At 41.7% G+C, this 19,787-nt stretch overlaps 3 protein-coding genes across 5 annotated transcripts; 1 reads left to right on the forward strand and 2 right to left on the reverse strand.

Annotated features, from left to right (window-relative positions):
* Nucleotides 1–756: 756 nt before the first annotated feature.
* Nucleotides 757–3,719, reverse strand: TRAPPC4 (trafficking protein particle complex subunit 4). 2 transcript variants are annotated; one of them, XM_001370556.5, is made up of 5 exons: nucleotides 3,232–3,719; nucleotides 2,781–2,955; nucleotides 2,513–2,616; nucleotides 1,336–1,462; nucleotides 757–1,131 (listed from the first exon to the last, which is right to left on the reverse strand). In XM_001370556.5, the coding sequence occupies exons 1-5, from the start codon at nucleotides 3,404–3,406 to the stop codon at nucleotides 1,053–1,055; spliced, it is 660 nt and encodes a 219-aa protein (XP_001370593.1). In that variant the 5' UTR covers nucleotides 3,407–3,719; the 3' UTR covers nucleotides 757–1,052. The 2 variants fall into 2 exon arrangements, with proteins under 2 accessions (XP_001370593.1, XP_016289293.1); XM_016433807.2 differs by lacking the exon at nucleotides 757–1,131 and having other exon boundaries at nucleotides 1,334–1,462; nucleotides 2,451–2,616; nucleotides 3,232–3,713.
* On the forward strand, nucleotides 2,823–8,997 carry RPS25 (ribosomal protein S25). Its single transcript, XM_056794259.1, has 6 exons — nucleotides 2,823–2,963; nucleotides 3,840–3,965; nucleotides 4,193–4,288; nucleotides 5,910–6,093; nucleotides 8,766–8,861; nucleotides 8,949–8,997. The coding sequence occupies exons 2-5, from the start codon at nucleotides 3,963–3,965 to the stop codon at nucleotides 8,855–8,857; spliced, it is 375 nt and encodes a 124-aa protein (XP_056650237.1). The 5' UTR covers nucleotides 2,823–2,963; nucleotides 3,840–3,962; the 3' UTR covers nucleotides 8,858–8,861; nucleotides 8,949–8,997.
* Nucleotides 8,998–9,031: 34 nt separating this feature from the next.
* Nucleotides 9,032–18,027, reverse strand: CENATAC (centrosomal AT-AC splicing factor). Of its 2 annotated transcripts, XM_001380590.3 has the most exons (11): nucleotides 17,782–18,024; nucleotides 15,044–15,207; nucleotides 13,960–14,058; nucleotides 10,876–10,942; nucleotides 10,729–10,791; nucleotides 10,255–10,319; nucleotides 9,918–10,014; nucleotides 9,748–9,778; nucleotides 9,445–9,537; nucleotides 9,246–9,378; nucleotides 9,032–9,160 (listed from the first exon to the last, which is right to left on the reverse strand). In XM_001380590.3, exons 1-11 carry the CDS (start codon nucleotides 17,899–17,901, stop codon nucleotides 9,130–9,132), a joined length of 963 nt encoding a protein of 320 aa, XP_001380627.1. In that variant the 5' UTR covers nucleotides 17,902–18,024; the 3' UTR covers nucleotides 9,032–9,129. The 2 variants fall into 2 exon arrangements, with proteins under 2 accessions (XP_001380627.1, XP_007494739.1); XM_007494677.2 differs by having other exon boundaries at nucleotides 9,246–9,537; nucleotides 17,782–18,027.
* Between the last annotated feature and the right edge of the window lie 1,760 nt (nucleotides 18,028–19,787).

Here is a 19,787-nt window from a genome sequence, read left to right on the forward strand (position 1 = left end):
AGATACCTTAATATTTGTTACCCCATCTGATGTTCAAAATGTTCTCTGTCCAGGGCAAATAGCATCCCAACCTTCCTATGTGGTAGGGAAGGTAATTCTGTTCAGAAACTTGTACTGTCTAGTTATATTGGGCTATTTTTTTTAGAACAAACTGTGCCCATTCTGTTTACTCAAATGATTTATAGTGTCCAAAATGAAGGTGATTGTGCCACTGTGTTTTCCCCTGGTCAGATCACATCTGGAAGAACATAATAGGGAAGGGATTCAGAATCTTATCACTTGAGAATCACCAGAAGGGTGAAATCCATGGATGGGTTGTTCCTGTTCTATACAAGGAATGATAATGCTTAGGGCTGGCCAAGAGTGACCTTAGCAAAGTAGAAAATTACTCCTCCTGGAAGGTCTTTGAAGGCTATAGGAATATTACAACCCATATAGAATGTGATTTGGAAAGGACTTCCTTAACCCTCTGGTCCATCCCATAGCCAACAAGTGGTTGCCTGTCTTCTGTTTCAATGCTGTATGTTGGCTTGGATTTCTTAGCCCCCTTCCAATGCTGTAAGATTCTAGGAAGGAAATGAGTTTACCAGAAGTTGAGGCCCTCCCCCAAATCGGAATCAGATATGAGGTCTTGGGTCAATTGGCCCATGTGGCTTCTCTCATCTTCTCCCCTTATTTCTAGTATTCTCACAGCCTGTCTTGTTGCCAGCTAATGCTTTTTATCAGCCCCAGTGGAAGAAACCAGTTACCCCAGGGTTCACAGGAATGTTTATTACAGCACCTTCAATCAGGTCTCCTTCCATAAATAGATCTGTACAATGTTGGGGAGGTAGGACCATTATATACAGAAAAGAGGGCAGATGGTACATTGGGGAGGTAGGACCATTATATACAGGAAAGAGGGCAGATGGTACATTGAAAAGTTGGTTCTCAAGTACCGCATCACTTTCTCTTGCTCAGAGTCCACTCTTCTTGATGTGCTTGAACATAGATATTTGGATCTTTAGTAAAATGGCTGGGTCAGTCAGAAACTTTGGTCTTTGCTGGAGAGCTTAAGATCCTGGCCCAAAGGTCCCAGCTTTTTCAGCCACTTCCAGGGCTAGCTTCAGGTTCTGGTCAAATAGCTCACACCTGAGTTGGGCCAGAAACAATAAGGAGTGAAATTACCAAAGGCAGAAGAATCCTTCAGGAGATCTTTGGCACTTTCCTCTAAGAAACCACTTATTTGGTTTTATATCATATTTTTAAGATGTTTATTTCTGTCTCCTACAAAATTAGGTAATGTCCTTTTGATACAACTGGTTAGATTAACTGGGCTGAGGAAGAACAACTTACCTGATAGGCATCTCCAAAGAGTAGAATGGGTTCTTGAGGGCAAAGTCTGAGTAAATCTCATAGATCTTCCGCAAAAGAGAATCAATCCCACCCTGTCGAGGATCTGCCAGTACTACAAACTTGATACCTGTGGATTGTACGAACAGTCACACAATACATGGTATAAAGCAGAAAAAAACCCAAGAGGAGAACAAACTAGCTATATAACTAGGCAATTTCCTCTAAAATGAGATTGCTAATTTAGAAGAACTAAGGTTTTTCCAGCTGTCATAAACTATGAAAAATTTAGAGTAGGAAATCACATTTATAATAGTGTTACCTTGCATTTGTTAAGACTTTTTTTAGAACCTTACTTTCCATGTTAGAATCAATACTGTGTATTGGTAATTTGCCCAGGGTTACATGGCTAGGAAGTGTTTGAGGCCTGATTTGAACCCAGGATGTCCCATCTCTGAGCTTGACTCTCAATCCACTGAGTCACCCAGCTGCCCCCTGTTAACTTTACACTTTTGTTTTTCACTTAAAACTTTTCTAGAATATACATTTCATTTTATTTAATTTCAAGCCCCTACCTTTCATCTTAGAATCAATACTGTGTATTGGTTCCAAGGCAGAAGAGTGGTAAGGAGTAGGCAATGGGGGTTTAAGTGACTTGTCCAGGATCACACAGTTAGGAAGTGTCTGAGGCCAGACTTGAACCTAGGACCTCTCATCTCTAGACCTGACTCTCAATTCACTGACCCACACAGTTGCTCCCAGGATGTACATTTTATGGAATAGTAAAAAAGACCTTGAGACCTTTGTGACTTCTTTAAGATCACATCCTTAGTGAGGGAGCAAACAACAAATATAGTCTAGGCTCCACTCTTCCCATTAGACAATAGGGGACACTGAGAAGTCCCACCTTTTGAGTGGAAACAAGCCACTCTGGTATATAACAACTAAGTACACACTGCAAAACCCTTTATTTGACATCTAAATGCATTTTCACGACTAAGTTATGTTGTCTGAATTTTCCCTGTTGTGAAAGCTACCTGTTAAAGTCAACTTTGGACTAAAGGTTTTATTTGTGTAATGTACAATGAAACGGAAATGACAACCCCCATCCTGCTTACCAAATCATTGCCCCAAGTCCAGCCACTGCCTCCCCCAGCCCTTTTCACTCTGGAGTCTGCACCTGTCAGTGTCTGGAAGCAGTGGAGTTTGAAGGTGTCTGTCTCGAGCATCTCGATGCCAGAACTCCCTTGCTCGGGAGACAGCTGGGAGCCGATGGCAAAAAGCCTGTGTGCAAACAAGTCCTCGTGTCCAGTTTTGGTTTGGAATATGAGGCAAAGCATAGTGGGGAGAGAATTCCCAAGCAAGGAGCAATGGGGGATGGGGGAAGGAGTGAAGGGGAGCCCTCGGGACAATAATCGTGCCTCCCCCCACGCGAGAGCATAACGCACGAGTGGAACATTGAAGCCAGCATCAGCTTTTCGTTGGACGTGAGGCGGGGTCGTCCGAAGCGGATAGACACGGGGTAGTTGGCCGGGTTCCCAAGATATTCCAGCACCTCCTTCCCTTCTGCAGTGTACTTGCCATTCACATCCACGCCATTGATGGACAGAACTGCATGTCCCACTGAAGAGGTAAGGGTAAGGGTCGGATCAGCTAGGCTGGCCCGACCCCCAGCATCAAAGTGAATTTAAAGAGCACGAAGAGTCCTTAAACCCCGCCCTCCGGGTCCCGAACAAATCTCATTCCAGGACTCTCGGGCTCACTTCCCCAGGCTGAAGTCCTCGCCTCCCGAACGAGAACAAATAGGATTATAGAGCTTTAAGTCCCGCCCTCTCCTGAGAAACCAACTCCCAAGCTCCACCCCCACGCGCCCAGGACCGCGCCCAAGACCCCGCCTACCTCTGATGCCGTCTCGCTGGCCAAAGGCAACAAGAACGCGCTCGTCGTGTAGTTTAAGTAACAGGTCGAGCGGATAGCTGAAGGTTTTCTCACCCTCCGCTCGAGGCGCATAATTGTCCAGTTGGTAGATAAGGCCGCCGGCCTTGTTCACCACATACACACTGAAGATCGCCATTGCCCCAGTAGCCGCTGCTTCCGGTTTCCCGTCCTACTGTAGTTCTAAAAGCTTTCCCCCTCCCTCACAGGAAACCCGGAACTTGTAATTCTCGACCTGCCCATCCTTCCATCGTGGGGAGGAAAAAGTGTGTAATGCATGCTTGTTGATCCTTTTCCTATCTGTATTTTAAAATCTCCGTAAGGGTTAATTACTAAGTTTAGGAGTAGCTTTGTATCATTTCTTTGCTTCGAGTTCAAGAGAGTGTAGAAATGTAAGCGCAACTACGTCGGACCTCCCCAGTGTTATCATAGTAGCGGTCCACGCTGCGTTTGCATTGGGTATGATGCATCATGGGGATTGTAGTTCAGGCCTCTTGAACCTTATCCGCCTGAGCCTCGTCCAATTCGAGGTGTCTGCTGGGAATTCTAGTTCGTTCCATTTTCATTCCTAGGGCGTAACCCCGGAAGCACTTAGAGACCGACGAAGTTTCTCCCGCTACCTTCACCACCCACTTCCTTTCTGTCGGACATCTTACCTTGGAGGCGGTAGCAGCCAGAGTTCCTGAAGTCTCATCATGGTGAGGGCCTGAGAGTTGAGACCCAGATTCAGGAGATGGGGAAGGCAGAGAGGGTTAGGAAAGAGAAGGGAAGATTTGGTTCCTAGAGGCTGAGGGGTGGCGGGAGTCGAACGGGATTGAGCCCGGTGCCCAGAACGCTCTCCCCAGGCCCATGTGCTCGGGGAGGGAAGGCCTGGGTCCACTCCCTGACCTGACTGAGCCTCCTACCCACATTTCCTTCCTCACAGCCTCCCAAGGACGACAAGAAGAAGAAGGATGCCGGCAAGTCGGCCAAGAAGGACAAGGATCCCGTGAACAAGTCCGGTGGCAAAGCTAAGAAGAAGGTAAAGGCGATCTGGGTTTCCCCTCGCACGTTCATCGCTCGACTTCTAGCCTTTGGAAAAATGGGCTGTTAGAATTGAGGGTCTCGTTTAATCTTTTTCAGGCCCTGGTGACTTAGGTCCCCTGAGTTCATGGAAGAGATTCGTTCTCTTTGGCTCCAGAAAGCCCAACTGTGTAATGAGAAGGCAGATTTATAATCACTGCTAGAAAACTGGTTTATCAAAGGTGCCTAAATATTGGTATTGAGTTACTGAATCCATTTGATAGTGGAATATAGTAGGCATTTTAATGTTCAATGACTGACTGGTTTTTGGATAGATATGAATGAATAGAAGTTTTTTTGAAAAGGTTAGATGGACATGTTTAGACATAGTTCATTCTTTGGCTAGAGGTTATGTTAGAAAACTTTTGTTGAGGCAGGATTTATTTTTTTTGAAAATTTTGTTTAATTAGTCAATTTAGAACATTATTCCTTGGTTACAAGACTCATTCATTCCCTCCCCTCCCCCCCACCTCTTGTAGCCGTCTCACAATTCCATTGGGATTTACGTGTGTCCTTGATCAAAACCTATTTCCATGTTGTTGATGTTTGTACTAGGATGATCATTTAGAGACTACATCCCCAATCCTCAACGACCATGTAATCAAGCAGTTGTTGTTCTTCCGTGTTTCTGCTCCCAGTTTTTCCTCTGAATGTGGAGAGTGTTTTTTTCATAAATCCCTCCGAGTTATTCAGGATCACTGCATTGCCACTAATGGAGAAGTCCATTACATTTGATTGTATCAGTGTATCTGTTTATAAGGTTCTTGTTCTAGCTCCTTTCAGTCTGTATCAATTCCTGGAGCTCATTCCAGTTCACATGGAATTTGAGGCAATATTTATGAAGTAGGAATTTGTTCTGTCTTATGGATCTTCAAGTTTGCCTCAGAAAGTTGCCAGAGGCACTGAAGTTTTTTAGTTTAAGGTTACTTAGCAGAAAGTACCCTTACTTAAAAGATAGTTAGCTCTATTCACTAAACCATCTTATTCAGATCCAGTTCTGACACTTTTGACTTTAGGAAAGTAATTTAACTTTGAAGGAATTAGCCACATTTATCTCAACTTATTTGGAGGAAACCTTTTTTTTTTAAATGCCAAATAATTTATTCTTAGTATTGAGGGAAGAGCTGCAGGGTTATTGTTCACTGATTGTCCATGATCTTACTTAAGGATCTCAATGTGGGATTCTGTAGCTTTCCTCTAGGGTGTGTTTGTCAAACATGTACTCTCTCTAGTCTTTAAAAAGATGGCAATACCAGGTACTTTAAGTTAGTGATATGATTTGCTAGACATTTGGTGATTGGTCACTTTGCTGTCTCTATTAGAGACAGATTTGGATCAACTTTCTGCCACTGGGTGCAAGTCCAGCATGGACTGCTTAATAAAATTTTCAACTTCCAGACTTGAGACCAGAGCATCCAGGAAATATTTTCTGGTTTCTTGATGTCATATTTTTAGGTTTCAGTGAGTTAATATTTATGAAAAGGGATTGGTAGGAAAAAATTAAGTATTTATAAACTTACTGTGGTTTTTAATGGAGAGGGTGCTGTTAATAGTTTTTCTGACTTCTTGTTCTCGAGCAGAAGTGGTCCAAGGGAAAAGTTCGAGACAAGCTCAACAATCTGGTTCTGTTTGACAAAGCAACATATGACAAACTCTGCAAGGAGGTCCCCAACTATAAACTTATCACGCCTGCAGTAGTCTCAGAGAGACTGAAGATCCGAGGTTCTCTAGCCCGAGCAGCCCTCCAGGAACTGCTTAGTAAAGGTAAAACCTGGAAGAGACAATCTCACAGATTTTTTGCATTAACCATTCTGACTTAAAAAACAAAGTCAGTAATCTGCTTCATCAAATTGAGCTACTCAATATGTGAGTTCAACAATGTCAATTAACACTTATTAATTATTTGCTTTGTACCAAGCACTGTGCAAAGCATTGGGGGTAGAGAAGCAAAAGACGGCTCTTGTTCTCAAAGGAGCTCATAATACCACTTTGTATTTTATTCTGGAGGCATTAGGGGAGTCAGTAGAGTTTGTTGAGTAGGGGTGTGATATGATTAGACTTTCCTTTAGGAAAATCACTTTACTGCCTGAATGGATTGGAGTGAAGAGAGTTGTGATCTGCCTGGAGCCTATTAAAGTATCAAGGCAGGAGTTGATGTGGGCCTGTACTAGAGTGATAATATCAGGAAAGAATGGGGATGTATTCAAGAGATGTTGCAAAGGTTGCAAATTAATTGACCCTAGCAATAGATAAGTGCTTAGGGATACAGAACTAGAAGGGTCAATGGGGGTTTACAGTATAAACTTAGTAAATAAATAAGACAGACTAGGAAGAGGTATAGGCAGCATGCTTAGAGAAGTTTGAGGTGTGGTGGATATTACTGTAGGGACTATTCAGGGAAAATTTCCTAGAAAATAGGATCTGAATTTTCTTCTTATAGTAACAACTTGTACAGAAGAAAGTTTAAAGAATGCAAAGGAGTACAAGGGTTGGGGTGAGGATTATGAAAACCTTGAATGTCAGTCATGACTTTTTGCTTTATAGCTTACTTCAGCATTGGGGAGCCTTTGTGTATTTTCCAGTAGGGACTAGTGATCATTAGTAGTAGGAAAATTAGTGGAGGCTAGTTGGAAAGAGGACAGACTGGAGGTTTTTGCAGTAGTCTGAATGAGAGGGCCTAGAAACAGGATCTTTTGTTGAGTAAAGAGGCAGAATATGAGATTTGGTTGCTGGAATGATCTTTAGCAATTACTTATATGAGGGAGAAGTGAAGAGTGATTCTATTGACCAAAAGGATGTGCAGGTAGTATTTTTGGACACATTGACATGCCTAGGAGGATATCAGTCATTCACAAATAGGAAAATGATAGTGGAAAGAACGTGAATTAAAAAAAAAAAACAAAAAACACTATCAGAATTGGTAAAGGGCTGTGGGCAATTGGTAAATGGCTTGATCAGTGTCACATAGCCAGGAAATTTTTGATGTCAGATTTGATCCCAGGATCTCTGGTCACCAGGACTGGCACTGCTGGGCCACCTAATTGCCCCCTAAGAACATGGACTCTTCGGTCTTGGAGTCAATACTGTGTATTGGCTCCAAGGCAGAAGAGTGGTAAGGGTAGGCAATGGGGGTCACTTGACTTGCCCAGGGTCACACAGCTGGGAAGTGAGGCCAGATTTGAACCTAGAACCTCCCATCTCTAGGACTGGCTCTCAATCCACTGAGCTACCCAGCTGCCCCCTGAACACTGACTCTTAAGAGGCAGGTCATGTATTAAAATTCCACCTCTGCTTTACTGTGACTTCTCAGGCAAGTCTCTGTAACTTCCTTGGGCCTTAGTTTTCTCATCTATAAAATGAAATGGAACTAAGATGCACATTTCAAATGGAAAATATTAGCTTTTAAAGTCCTACAGGAGCTGCCCCCCAACCTTTAGCTTTCCTTCCTTATACAACATCTCCCTTCCCCAACCCCCCCCCACCCCTTTTATACTCTGATCTAGTCAAGACTAGCCTTTCTATTCCCCAATACTTCTGTTGTCCCTGCTTTCCACCCAGGTCCCCCCCCCCCCTTTTTTTTAACATCTCTTTTAAGAGCCTAGGACTGTTTTCTCTATGAAGATTTCTGATTCTTCTACCCATTTGTATTTAGCTATTTTGTGGTTGTTTATATTTATTAACTTTGGATTCATGTTGCACATGCTTTTATATATTCTTGTCTCTTCATTTGGAATGAGTCCTTGATTGTAAGGATTTTTTAATATTCCCTACACTTCTATCTTAAAATGTTTAAAAAGTATTTTTCCATGGTTACATGATTCATGTTCTTTCCCTCTCTTCCTGGAGTTGACAAGGAGTTCCACTGGGTTAACTGGGTTAAACATGTATTATCACTTAATATCTGTTTCCATATTACTCATTTTTATAATCTTTTAAAACCAAAAGCCCAAATCATATACCCAAATATGTTTTTTTACTCCCAACAGCTCATTCTCTAGTTATGGTTATCATTCTTTCTAGTAATTTTGTTGGTTGAGGTTCATTGAGTCTCATTCATTTTCATTGAGTTCATTGAGGTTGCAGGTCTTTTAGCTTCCTTGTTTATAAAATAAGTGTATATCTCCAGAGTTGTCTTTAAAATTAACAAAATACCCAGCATGAAACTTGAGTTTCCAGCATCTAGAGCTGGAAAGGACTTTTTTTTTTTTAAGCCAGCCTGAATTAGGATGACTGATAATAGTGGTTAAGATGCAATTACTAGAAAACAGGATTTAGTAACTGGTCATATGGGGAGGAAATTGCCAAACTTATTTTTGGATATTGAAGTGCAAGAATACTTGAATGACTTTTTTGTATTTCCCTTCACTGCTTAAACATTATTGAGGTTGTTTTTATCAGCCTGTAACATTTATAGCTATACTTTTTGTTCCCTATAGGTCTGATTAAGTTGGTTTCCAAACACAGAGCACAAGTGATATATACTAGGAACACCAAGGGTGGAGATGCTCCAGCTGCTGAAGATGCATGAAATGGTAAGGGGGAAAACTAGGTGTGTTCTTGAAAGGGGATGACAATGTGAATGTGCTGTTCTAATTCTGACTTTTTTTTTTTCTTGACAGGTTCAACAGTTTTGTGTACATTTTCAAAAATAAACTTATTCCATTAAGATGTAGTGCTGTGTTTTCTGGGGCAACAACTGAGGTTAGAAAAAGCATAAATTTTATTTACAACATTCATAACATTGCTAAATCCTGGGGGAAATTTATGCAATCCTCCCTCCAATGTTTACTTGATGGCCAGCTACTGCTTTGCTTCTGCTTTAAATTGATGCCTAGAAGAAAAGAAAAATACATAAGATTGAAGAGGTGAACTTAAAAAAAAAACTGAAAAAAAAAGCATAGGCTGGTTCCACTTACCGAGATTGCCATCTGCGCCCATTATTCCAAACTCTGCCAAAGGAAGGCAGCCAGCCTGCACCTGTACTGGAGCAGTGGTCAAAATTGGCCCCTACCCGGTCTGGGGGCAGCTTTCTCAATTTCTGTTTCTCTTCTGCAAGAGGATGAGTAAAGTTTGGAGCATGAAGTATGAAAATCCCCACCCCTCCATCTAACTTACGTTCTTTGAGGAAGTCTTCATAGGAAGGCCCAATCTGGTGTGCGGAGCTGTTGCAGTCTTCATCATCCTGCAGCAGCCAGGGAGGGGTAGCCCCTAAATGAACAAGATAAGAGTCCAGGAATGTATGTATGAACATACACTCCCTTAAAACTAAAGTACTGAAATGGCTGGATAGTTATAGAATATATGTGTCAGGCTGCCTTGAAATGGGGTAGCACCTACTTCAACACCCAAAGTTGTTGGGAGGACCATATGTCTATCAGGAACATAATCCTGGAATCAAGATTAACACTTGGGCCTTACCTGAATGAACATTGCCAACTCCAGGTGTGTCCTATGAGAAACAAGAACTGTTTAAGGCAGAGGAAAAGAGGCTCTGTTTTAAGGTAACAAAAGATAATTATAATTGGTTAGTTTGCAAGGAAATCTAATGCCTTGAATCTGATCTAAATCTATTACTCTCTCCATATTACCTGATGTCCAATGAAAGTCAGAGACTGCGTGGTCTCCATCCAGTTGAGTTCTGGAGTTTGAGGGTCCAAGGAGAGCTGTTGTGAGCTGGGGGTTATCCTGCAAAAGAAAATCGGACACAGCCTGGAGGTTGAGGTCCTTAGCCAGGAACAGATTAATAAGATACTGCCATCAACACCCAAAAATGGGATTTGGTTTCATCTCAGATTAAGATGGCCAAATATTCCTTGCATTTAGGTAGGATTGACACCACTATTTTCATTCCCAGCTTAAACACCTCTTGGGAATATAGGACCCTGTAATTCAAATGTTCCAGGATTCCATTTCTGGTACTCTTACCTGTTTGTTTCTTTCCAGACAGAAGGCGCTGAACAGCCCTCTTCTGGGTCAGGCACCGTCTGAGGCTGAGTTTGATTCAGGAAAAATAAATGTGTCTAGAATTCCATGCCTGCCTATGATGCCCTCCCCACCCCTCACACCCCAGTGCCCAAAGGATAAAATGGTACCTGAGCTGTGCTGCCCAATTGTAAGGATCCCTCCCAGTAACTTCCAACAAGGATTAGGAAGCTGACATGGGTGATACCCCTCCCTAATCAAGGATCAAAGCTACCTATGTTGAGCCCCCTCTGCCAATCACCACTATCCTGGTCAGTCTGACACCATGGAAAGCCAAGGCATCTTCAGTTGTAGGGCAAGCAGAACAAGTCCATGTGTTCTCAAGGAGTGCCAGTAGATGAGATGCTGGGGAGCTCAAAGCAACTCAAGAGACCAGCCATGGTGGATACTGCTCTGGAGCTTCCGTTGGAAACCAACCTCTAAGACAGACTGTACCACCTCCTGCCGGCTGCGTTCCACCTCTCGAATCTGGGCTGCCATCTGTGGGAGCATTGTAGAGAGTGTCAATGGTGTGTTCAGGGCATAGGGAACTCAAGTTCCAATAACTTTATCCTCACTTATTACCTTTTTAATCATTTCATCTTCTTTTTCCTCATAGGAGTCCAGAGCCTTTACCATGGATTTCTTGAATCTAGAAAGAAAAATGATAGGCGTGGGGAACTAAGTCAGCCTGGCCTCTGTAAACTGTTCTCCAAGGTTCTTGAGGCCATTCAGATTCCCCAGTCAGAAGTAAAAGGAACTCCCCTCTCCCCTAATTAATCTACATATCTTTGGGTCTCATCCCCAAATCTGTGCTTTTTAGCTATCCTCTCTTCTCTCAATATGATTCCCAGACCAAATCTAAGTTTTCACTCTAATCTGACCTTGGCATCCTTGATTAGTCATGCCCCCTTGCAGAAAGAATATCCCAAATTCATGCTACTTAACAGCAGAACAGGAGTGGGGAGAAATCTGGTGTTCAGTTTTTCATTTCCCACCAATCATTTCTGGGGAATGCACAGATAACCCCAACTGATAGTGTTCATTTTAAGGGTAGTCTTGAGAAAGGTTATTGTCCCCTCAGCTGCCTGATGTAAAAAATAGACTCGAATACAGGACTACAATCCCCATGAGCCTTTGCTCCACTTCCCCAGAATGCCTTGTAATCTCACCTGGGCTGAGATCGAGAAGATATTTAAGCAAAGGCTTTTGAAGGTCTGGGCTTTTTGGACTTCCGTTTTTGGAGCAGAGGCGTCTCTTCCATGATGTGAGGTTATTTTGTCTAGGCCTCTGGCCTAGGCACATGTTTCTTACTTGTATATTCTTAATCTTTAACCTTTAATAAACCTCTAAAAAATATATATTCCTTGCAGAGAGAAACTAATTTCTACCTGCCTCAGTCTCCCCCTCTCCCCTAAATTTTAATCTTTACACTGAGATAGCTAAGGTATAACATATCACCTACAATTTCCTCTTAAGGTAGTCCCTCTTTTGGCTTCATTTTCTAGGTGGGCACTAGCTAAGGGTGTCTCAAATTCCACTTACAGAGAATCTGATAATCTCTCCTTACTGTGAACAGCCTCTCCCACTTTTGAAGGAGCGATCATGGCAGTATGTAGTATTATGAATAGTAGGACCCAATTTTATTCCATTTAGTACAGATTGAAATGCCTTTTTTTGGACATGGCCAATGAAGAAATGTGTTTTATTTCATCATATTTATAAGAGGTTTTGTTTTTCTTATTTTCTCAATGAGGGATAGGAGAGAAAGAAAGATCTTTGGGAAAATTAATTTTTTACAAATTTGATTATATTGTATTTTGTTTTCTCACTACTTTGGGAATACATCAAACATTCTTTAACCTACTGTTAAATGCTATATTTGAAATAGCAGAATGCTCTGTACATTATTGGCTTGGCAAATATCTGGTTGAGAAATAGTCATTCCACTACTGAGTGGCCTCAGGAAAAGTCATAATTTTATCACTTCAAATTTCACTGATGTGGGTACTGCTTCTATTGAGCACTTCCATGCCTTAGTTGATGGCATTCACAAATTACTGTGATCAAAAAATTTGTTATTTTCTGATGGGCAACCCTCTAGCTAGGTTTGCCTTTGAAGAACATATTTTGCATTCTGGTAGGATTCATTAAGGCTTTCGCTTCCTTGGCATAGATTCTGAGAAGCTATAGTCATCTCTAGACAAAATGAGGCACTGACTATTAAAAAAAAATCCACAGAATTATAGAATCTTAGAACTAGAAAGGATTTCTGAGATTATCTAGTTCAATCCTTTCATTTTACAAAGTGATATGCTTTGCCTACAATAGCTAGTTGGTGTCAATCAGGATAAGAACTCAAATCTCTTGATTCCTACCTAGCCTAGTGTTTTTTAGATAAGTTTTTGGATGAATTGTTTTGAAAACAGTCATTTTCAGAAAGTAAGAGAGTCAAGCATAATGAACCAATAGAAAAACAGAATCTGACAGCATATATAACACTACCCATCTAGGAAGTCTCCCTTTACCCCCAAATGAAGAGGAATTTCCTCACAATCAGGATTACTTAACATTTGGCATTATTTTAGCAGTGATGGGTATAGCTCTCAATGTGGGAGCCAGGAAGACCAAAGTTTAAATCTTAACCCAGGCATAAGACCATGGGCAAATCACTTAGCTCATGTAGCTTCAGTTTCATACTCTATAAACAGGGGAGAATTATTAGTACTTCTTCACAGGATTCAAATAAGGAATATATGTAAAGTTTTATAAACCTTAAAGCATTATATAAATGTCATATGTAATTTTAAAAACTTTGAATATTATTTCTATGCTTCTTCATTTTGCATCAGTTCCTACAAGTCTTCCCTTATTTCTCTAAATTTCTTGTGTTCTTACAGTGTAATAATATTCCATGGCATTTGTATGTCACAATTTATTCAGCTATGTCCTAATCAGTATGTACCTACTTTGTTTCCAGTTTTTGCTTAGCATAAATTCTGCTATGAATGTTTTGGTATATTTGGTGCCTTTTCTGGGTATCCTTGGGAAATCTGCCCAGCAGTAGAAGCTGTGGTTCAGAGGATATGAAAAGTCCAATCACTTTTAGCATAATTCTAAACTTTCCCAGACACAAGTGGGGCCACGCCACAGTTTGACTAACAGCATATATGTCTTCCTGTAGTTCTTCCAATATTGATGATTTTATGACTTTTGCCAAATTTTTCTAATTTAATTTGCTAAATGATGGAAAATATCTGAACAGTTTTAATGTGCATTTCCCTTTTAATTAGTGACCTGGAGCAATCTTTTATATGGTTGTTGATAACCTGAAATTTTTTTTTTAAACTGTTCATTTTTCTTTTTCAAGTTTGAGTTTCCTTCCACAAAAGGATTAATATGGAAAAATGTTTACATGATTGCACATGTAAAATCTATATGAGATTGCTTAACATCTGAAGGGGGTTAGAAGGTTAGTGGGAGGGGGGAAAGAGAGAGAGAGAGAATGTGAGAATATTCTTTGAAAAATGTTGGAAACTTTCCTCATGTAATTTTGGGGAAAAATTAATAAATTCATTCATATTTTTGGAGTCTGTATTGGGGCAATGTTATTTCTAATGATGTTACCTCTGTTCCCATTTTTTTCTCCCCATTTATCCAATGACTCACCGGGTATAATCATGCTGTGAGACCAGGAACTTTTCTTTTAGCAAAACATCTGCCTTATTCTCCCACCAAAATTTATTGGTTGCTTTCCTGTGGTCTGGACTGTGGATGAAGAAAATGGTATATAATGGTTTGAAGTACTTCCTTTTTTTTTCATAATACATCTTATAAGACAGATTCTTCCAAACAATGTTCCAACAAAATACATTTCCAGAAAACAATTGAGCAAAGCTGACTGATAGATTGCAATTGATAATACACATCATTCTCAATTTTACTGCTTTTTATAAAAAAAGAAAGATATATGCTTTACTTTTGATGATAAGGTATTAATATAGTCCTATGAATTTGATATGAACTTTCTTGTCAGGCTTTTCTTCCTAAAGGAAAGGATGGAGAAGCCTCTGCTAGTCATTCCATGGTAAATCAATCATATCTATATATCTAATCTAATATATCTATATGATCTATCATACTGAATGATCAAGGATTGCAGAGACTTTGGGCTATTTCCCCCCTCTGGTATAGAAAGAGCAATGCTCAGTAACACTAGGCAAAAAGTGATGGAATATCTTCATATAATACTCCATTTCCCATTTACGCGCTTTTGCAATGTCTGTACCCAATACAATTATTTCTTCCTCACTTCTGCCTCTTATAATCCCTGGTTACCCCATTTCTATTCTGTTCCATTACCACCTTGAAGAGACCTCTGCTGATTAAGCCCTCTTCCCCAAATTATTGTTGCCTCCTGCCAAAGGTTATCTTGTATTTGTCTGTTTTGTTTGTGTGTATATGTGCCTATATTTACTTGTACATACATATGTACAAACACACAAACATAATGTCTAGACTGTCAAAATGGAAAAAATGGAAGCTCCTTGAGGGCAGGGATTGCTTTCCTTTTGTCTTTGTAATTTCAATGCCTATAATAGTGCCTGGAACATAGCTAGCACTCAAAAAAAAAAATTTTTTTTTTTTTTTAAGCAGGCACTTAACTGGTTGTTGGCTACTGATTGATGGGTTGATATGGCCAGGGTCCTTTTTGGGCCATATTAAGGAAAGGCTCTTGGCTACCTGTATGTACCTGGCCAGATGTTCTAGCAGACCTCCATGCAGCACAGTCATATTTCCATGGCTCAGATGTTTCTGAACCTCACAACCACAGCACAGGCACCAGCAGCACTGGTCATGCTCAGGAGAATAGCGCTCTACTTGGGCAGTCCGGATTGCTTTTCGGGCAGCTTCCACCTATTGAGAGAAAAGAATGACATTGGACGAAATTCAAAGCCAATCTTTTCACCCCTCAATTCAATGTCTTCTCTACCAGCCCCTGACCACTCCTTTCAACTGCTTCAAGTTCTTTACCTTCATTTGGAAGGGACATTAGAGACCATTTAGTTCAACCTTAGGCTGACTATTTTGAATCCCTGAAAAGTAGTTGTCAAGATTTTCCTTGAAGAGCTCCATTGAAGATCTTGCTGTATCTGGACAAAACCATTCCTTTTTAAAAATATCTTTAACTGTATTTTTCTTTGTATCCAAATCTGCTTCATTCTTTAAGAACCACTCATTCCTAGTTCTTAGGCCCAGTATAAACCTAGTCCTGTGGGACATTCCTTTAAATGCTTGAGATAATCAATCAGATCTTTCTTTCTTTTTTTAAATCCTTACCTTACTCTTAGAATCAGTACTATGTATTGATTCCAAGGTAGAAGAGGGGTAAGGGCTAGGCAATGGGGGGGTTAAGTGTCTTGCCCAGAGCCACACAGCTAGGAAGTATCTGAAGCTAGATTTGAACCCAGGACCACCCATCTCCAGACCTGGCTCTCAATCCCCTGAATCACCAAGCTGCCCCAATTCTTCTATTTTCCCAGATTAAACATGACTAGTTCATTCAAATGATCCTCATATGGCAGTGATGGTGAAACTATGGCACAAATAATGGTCTCTGTGGACAGTTCGCCACCCCTTTTCCCCCCCAGAGTTAGTTACTAGAAAGGCAGAAGGATTCAGGCAGAGCTGCTTCCCTACCCCTCTACAATGGCTGAGGAAATTTTTTCACATCACCAAACCCTCTGCCTTCCAGCCTGAAGGGAGTGCATAAGGGGGTAAGGTGAGTTGCTCATAGGCAGCAGAGCTGGAGACTCACCCTTGCCCACTCACTGGGTACATACACTCCTTGCTTCACCAGCCCCTCTGCCAGCACTCACTTCCTCTCTCCCCTGTGTGGTGGTGGTGGTGGTGGTGGTGGTGTGGTCCACAGCAGTGTCTCTAAAAGTTTCACCATCACCGTCATATGGTATCACCTTGAGGCCTTTCACCTTTTCTAGCTGTCCTCCTGTGGACATTCTCTAATCAATATTCTTGAAATGTGCTGTCCATACATCTGGACAATCCAGATATCATCTGACTGGGAAACAGTACAATATGGTACTTCTAACCTTATTCCTGAACACTACATTTCTCTTAATTCATTGTATGACTGAATTAGCTTTTTTGGTTGCCACATCATATTTTGAGGGTAGCTAGGTGGTGAAGTGGATAGAGTTCTGCCCATGGAGTCAGAAAGACTCATTCAGGATTCAACTCTGGCCTCAGACACTTACTAGTTATGTGACCTTGGGCAAGTCACTTAACCCTGTTTGCCTCCGTTTTTGGAAATAGCAAATCACTACAGTATCTTTGCCAAGAAAATTCTATGGTCCTAAAGAGTTTGACAAACAAATAAACAACAAAATCCTATTTTGACTCATTGAGTTTGTAGTCCATCTAACCCTCTGGATTAGAAGTTGATTTCTTAAACACATGTCAAAATTTATTTCTTTAATACATTTATCCCAATTAAATTTTGCCATACTCTAGATTCTGCCCAATGTTCTCATCTGTCCAAATCTTTTTGGATCCTTACTGTCAGGCAACAAGACAGCTCTTTTTCTCTCTCAGATTGGAGATACCTGCAACATTGGAAAACATTCCAGCTATCTTTGAGTCTCTAAGAAAAAAATTAAATAGTACAATCATGAAGTACAATACTAGAGGTCTTCTTATAAGAGGCCCTTGACTATTTAATGACTAAGCCTTTGACCTTATGGAGTCCACTGGTTTTGAATCTACCCACACCCCTCATCCACTTATAGTCACCCAGACCACACTTCTTTTTGTCCACGAGAATATCATGAAACTTGTGCTAAGAGCTAGGTAATTTATACTATTTCCCAATGTACTAGATTAATAACTGTCAAAAATGAAAGTCAGATTATTTTGGTATGACTGTGACAGAGAATGTTTTTATTAATATTTTGTTAATACTGATTATTTGTTATAGGATGATTTATTTTCTCTTTATTACCTGTCACCTCATAGATGATTCTTTATTGACCACTATCTATTAATTGTATAAAATGGCTAGCATGGAAGTATGCTGAACTGATACTGATTATAGTGATTCTCCCTTAATTATATATTAATAATATAGTGACAATCCCTTAATTAGTCCCAACCTTCCCCAACTGCCTCCCCTCTCAGTATCGTGGATTCTCTCCTAACTCTCTTCAGCAACCAATTACTAAAGTTCCTCACCTTTCTTTGCCCCTAAGTGTTCACACTCATCTCCTAAAATCCCCCCAGTGCCCCAATACCCAGGTTCTTAATCGTTATTTCCTAGATCCTTCATCTTCCCCTCCCTCTCCAGACATCGCCGAGCCCCATCCCCGCAGACACCCTCATAACCCAGATCCCTCCCCTTCCTGACACCCCCATGCTCTGGCCTTTTCTCTCTTATTCCTCTGCCCCTTTGCCTGCCATCCCTATTTGGGGCCTGACCTGGGGCAGCAGTCGCTCCAAGGCTGTTCTCAGCTGTCTCTGGTGTTTCCGGCTGTAGACGTGTCCGCGACCCGAGAAGAAGCTCTGGCGGCACAGAGGACAGCGCAGGGCTGGAGCCATCGCTTTCCGGGAACCAGTCCACCTGAAGCCTCACGTCCTCACACAGCTTCACCCGCTCCGAGGCCACTCCACCCCGCGACCTCCAACCCGGGGAGAGACTCCGCCCTTTCCGCCCGGGCACTGGCCCTTCGCGGCGTCTTTCCTACTGCGGCTGCGTGGACACGCCTTTAAGCGTCCGCGAGATGGGAGAGGTGGGACGCTTTCAAACCAATTCCTACTTGTTGGGTCCTTTCGGTAGCATCCTACTCTTTGTTACTCTGTTTAGGATTTTCTGGTGTTGGGCGGGCTTGGATTTCTGAAGTTAGAGCTAGAAGGGAGCGTGGAGACCTCTGAGTCTATCCCTTTATTCTACAGAGATTCTGCGTAGGCGTTTATAAGACTTACCCAGGGTCATACAGTAACTGCTGGGGATGCCTCTACATACTCTAGAGAAAGAGATTAGAACCAACAAGGGAAGGATAGAAAGTAAGAAATTGGAAGAGAGGGTTAGCAGATGGATCAATGGGAATGCTCCTGCTGAACTTGAAGTCCCGACTAAAATCCAATGGAAACCTGAATTCCAATACCTTCTTTCTGTTAGTTCCTATTTGTCCTGTATATAACTTGCTTTATATACACATATATGCATCTATATACACATGGATTTGTTAGCATGTCTCCCCCATTAGATTTTTTTTTAACCCTTACCTTCCGCCTTGGAGTCAATATTGTGTATTGGCTACAAGGCAGAGGAGTGGTAAGGCCTAGGCATTGGTGACTTGCCCAGGGTCACACAGCTGGGAAGTATCTAAGGTCAAATTTGAACCCAGGACCTCTGGTCTCTAGGCCTGACTCAATCCACCGAGCTATCCAGCTTTCTCCCAATTAGATTTTTAAAAAAAATCTTTACCTATCTTAAAATCAATACTGTGTATTGGTTCTAAGGTAGAAGGGCAGGAAGGGCAGTGATGGAGAACATTTTAGAGATGGAATGCCTCCCTCTTCCTACTGACCACCCCTCAAGTGCCAGGCACACCCCATACCCTGCCCCCCCTTACCCCAGACAGAGGAGGGAGAAGACTCTCCCATTGGGCTGCTAGGCGGAGGGGTGCCAGATGTGAAAATTGTCATCAGGCCCTGAGAAAAGGGGAAGGGGAGCAGCCCTGCCTGAGTTCCCTCTGCCTTTCCAGTAGTTAAAGGGGGGTGGGTGGGTTGGGGAGGGAGGGTGACCCAATGCCCACAGAAAGCACTCTGTGTGCCATCTTTGGCACCCGAGCCACAGGATCACCATCACTGGGCTAGGCAATGCAGGTTAGATGACTTGCCTAGGGTCACACAGCTAGGACATGTCTGAGGTCATATCTGAACCCAGAATCTCCCATTTCTAGGTCTGGCTTCCCATTAGATTTTAAGATTGAGGCCCGGGATGTTGTTGCCCTTTCTTTTCTTTTCTTTCTTTCTTTCTTTCTTTCTTTCTTTCTTTCTTTCTTTCTTCTTTCTTTCTTTCTTTCTTTCTTTCTCTCTTTCTCTCTTTCTCTCTTTCTTCTTTCTCTCTTTCTCTCTTTCTCCCTTTCTCCCTTTCTCCCTTTCTCCCTTTCCTTCTCCCTTTCTCCCTTTCTCCCTTCCTTCCTTCCTTCCTTCCTTCCTTCCTTCTTCCTTCCTTCTTCCTTCTTCTTCTTCTTTCTTTCTTTCTTTCTTTCTTTCTTTCTCTCTTTCTCTCTTTCTCTCTTTCTCTCTTTCTCTCTTTCTCCCTTTCTCCCTTTCTCCCTTTCTCCCTTTCTCCCTTTCTCCCTTTCCTTCTCTTCCTTCCTTCCTTCCTTCCTTCCTTCCTTCCTTCCTTCCTTCCTTCCTTCTTCCTTCCTTCCTTCCTTCCTTCCTTTCTTTCCTTTCTTTCTTTCCTTTCTTTC

The sequence above is a fragment of the Monodelphis domestica genome, chromosome 4, assembly GCF_027887165.1.
Source record: "Monodelphis domestica isolate mMonDom1 chromosome 4, mMonDom1.pri, whole genome shotgun sequence".
NCBI classification, from domain to species: domain Eukaryota; kingdom Metazoa; phylum Chordata; class Mammalia; order Didelphimorphia; family Didelphidae; genus Monodelphis; species Monodelphis domestica.

What these genes read in the sequence shown, in the direction of transcription:
- TRAPPC4 (XM_001370556.5), bottom strand. Translation starts at nt 3,406, where the DNA reads ATGGCGATCTTCAGTGTGTATGTGGTGAACAAGGCCGGCGGCCTTATC. An exon ending in CCAGCGAGACGGCATCAGAG is followed by an intron (nt 2,956 to 3,231) that starts GTAGGCGGGGTC and finishes TTACCTCTTCAG; the next exon opens with TGGGACATGCAGTTCTGTCC. An exon ending in TCTTTGGAGATGCCTATCAG is followed by an intron (nt 1,132 to 1,335) that starts GTAAGTTGTTCT and finishes GGCCCAACTCAG; the next exon opens with GTGTGAGCTATTTGACCAGA.
- RPS25 (XM_056794259.1), top strand. An exon ending in GTGGCAAAGCTAAGAAGAAG is followed by an intron (nt 4,289 to 5,909) that starts GTAAAGGCGATC and finishes GTTCTCGAGCAG; the next exon opens with AAGTGGTCCAAGGGAAAAGT. An exon ending in CCAGGAACTGCTTAGTAAAG is followed by an intron (nt 6,094 to 8,765) that starts GTAAAACCTGGA and finishes TGTTCCCTATAG; the next exon opens with GTCTGATTAAGTTGGTTTCC.
- CENATAC (XM_007494677.2), bottom strand. Translation starts at nt 17,901, where the DNA reads ATGGCTCCAGCCCTGCGCTGTCCTCTGTGCCGCCAGAGCTTCTTCTCG. An exon ending in TGGAGCGACTGCTGCCCCAG is followed by an intron (nt 15,208 to 17,781) that starts GTCAGGCCCCAA and finishes TTCTCTCAATAG; the next exon opens with GTGGAAGCTGCCCGAAAAGC. An exon ending in AGTTGGCAATGTTCATTCAG is followed by an intron (nt 9,538 to 9,747) that starts GTAAGGCCCAAG and finishes TTGTTCATTTAG; the next exon opens with GGGCTACCCCTCCCTGGCTG.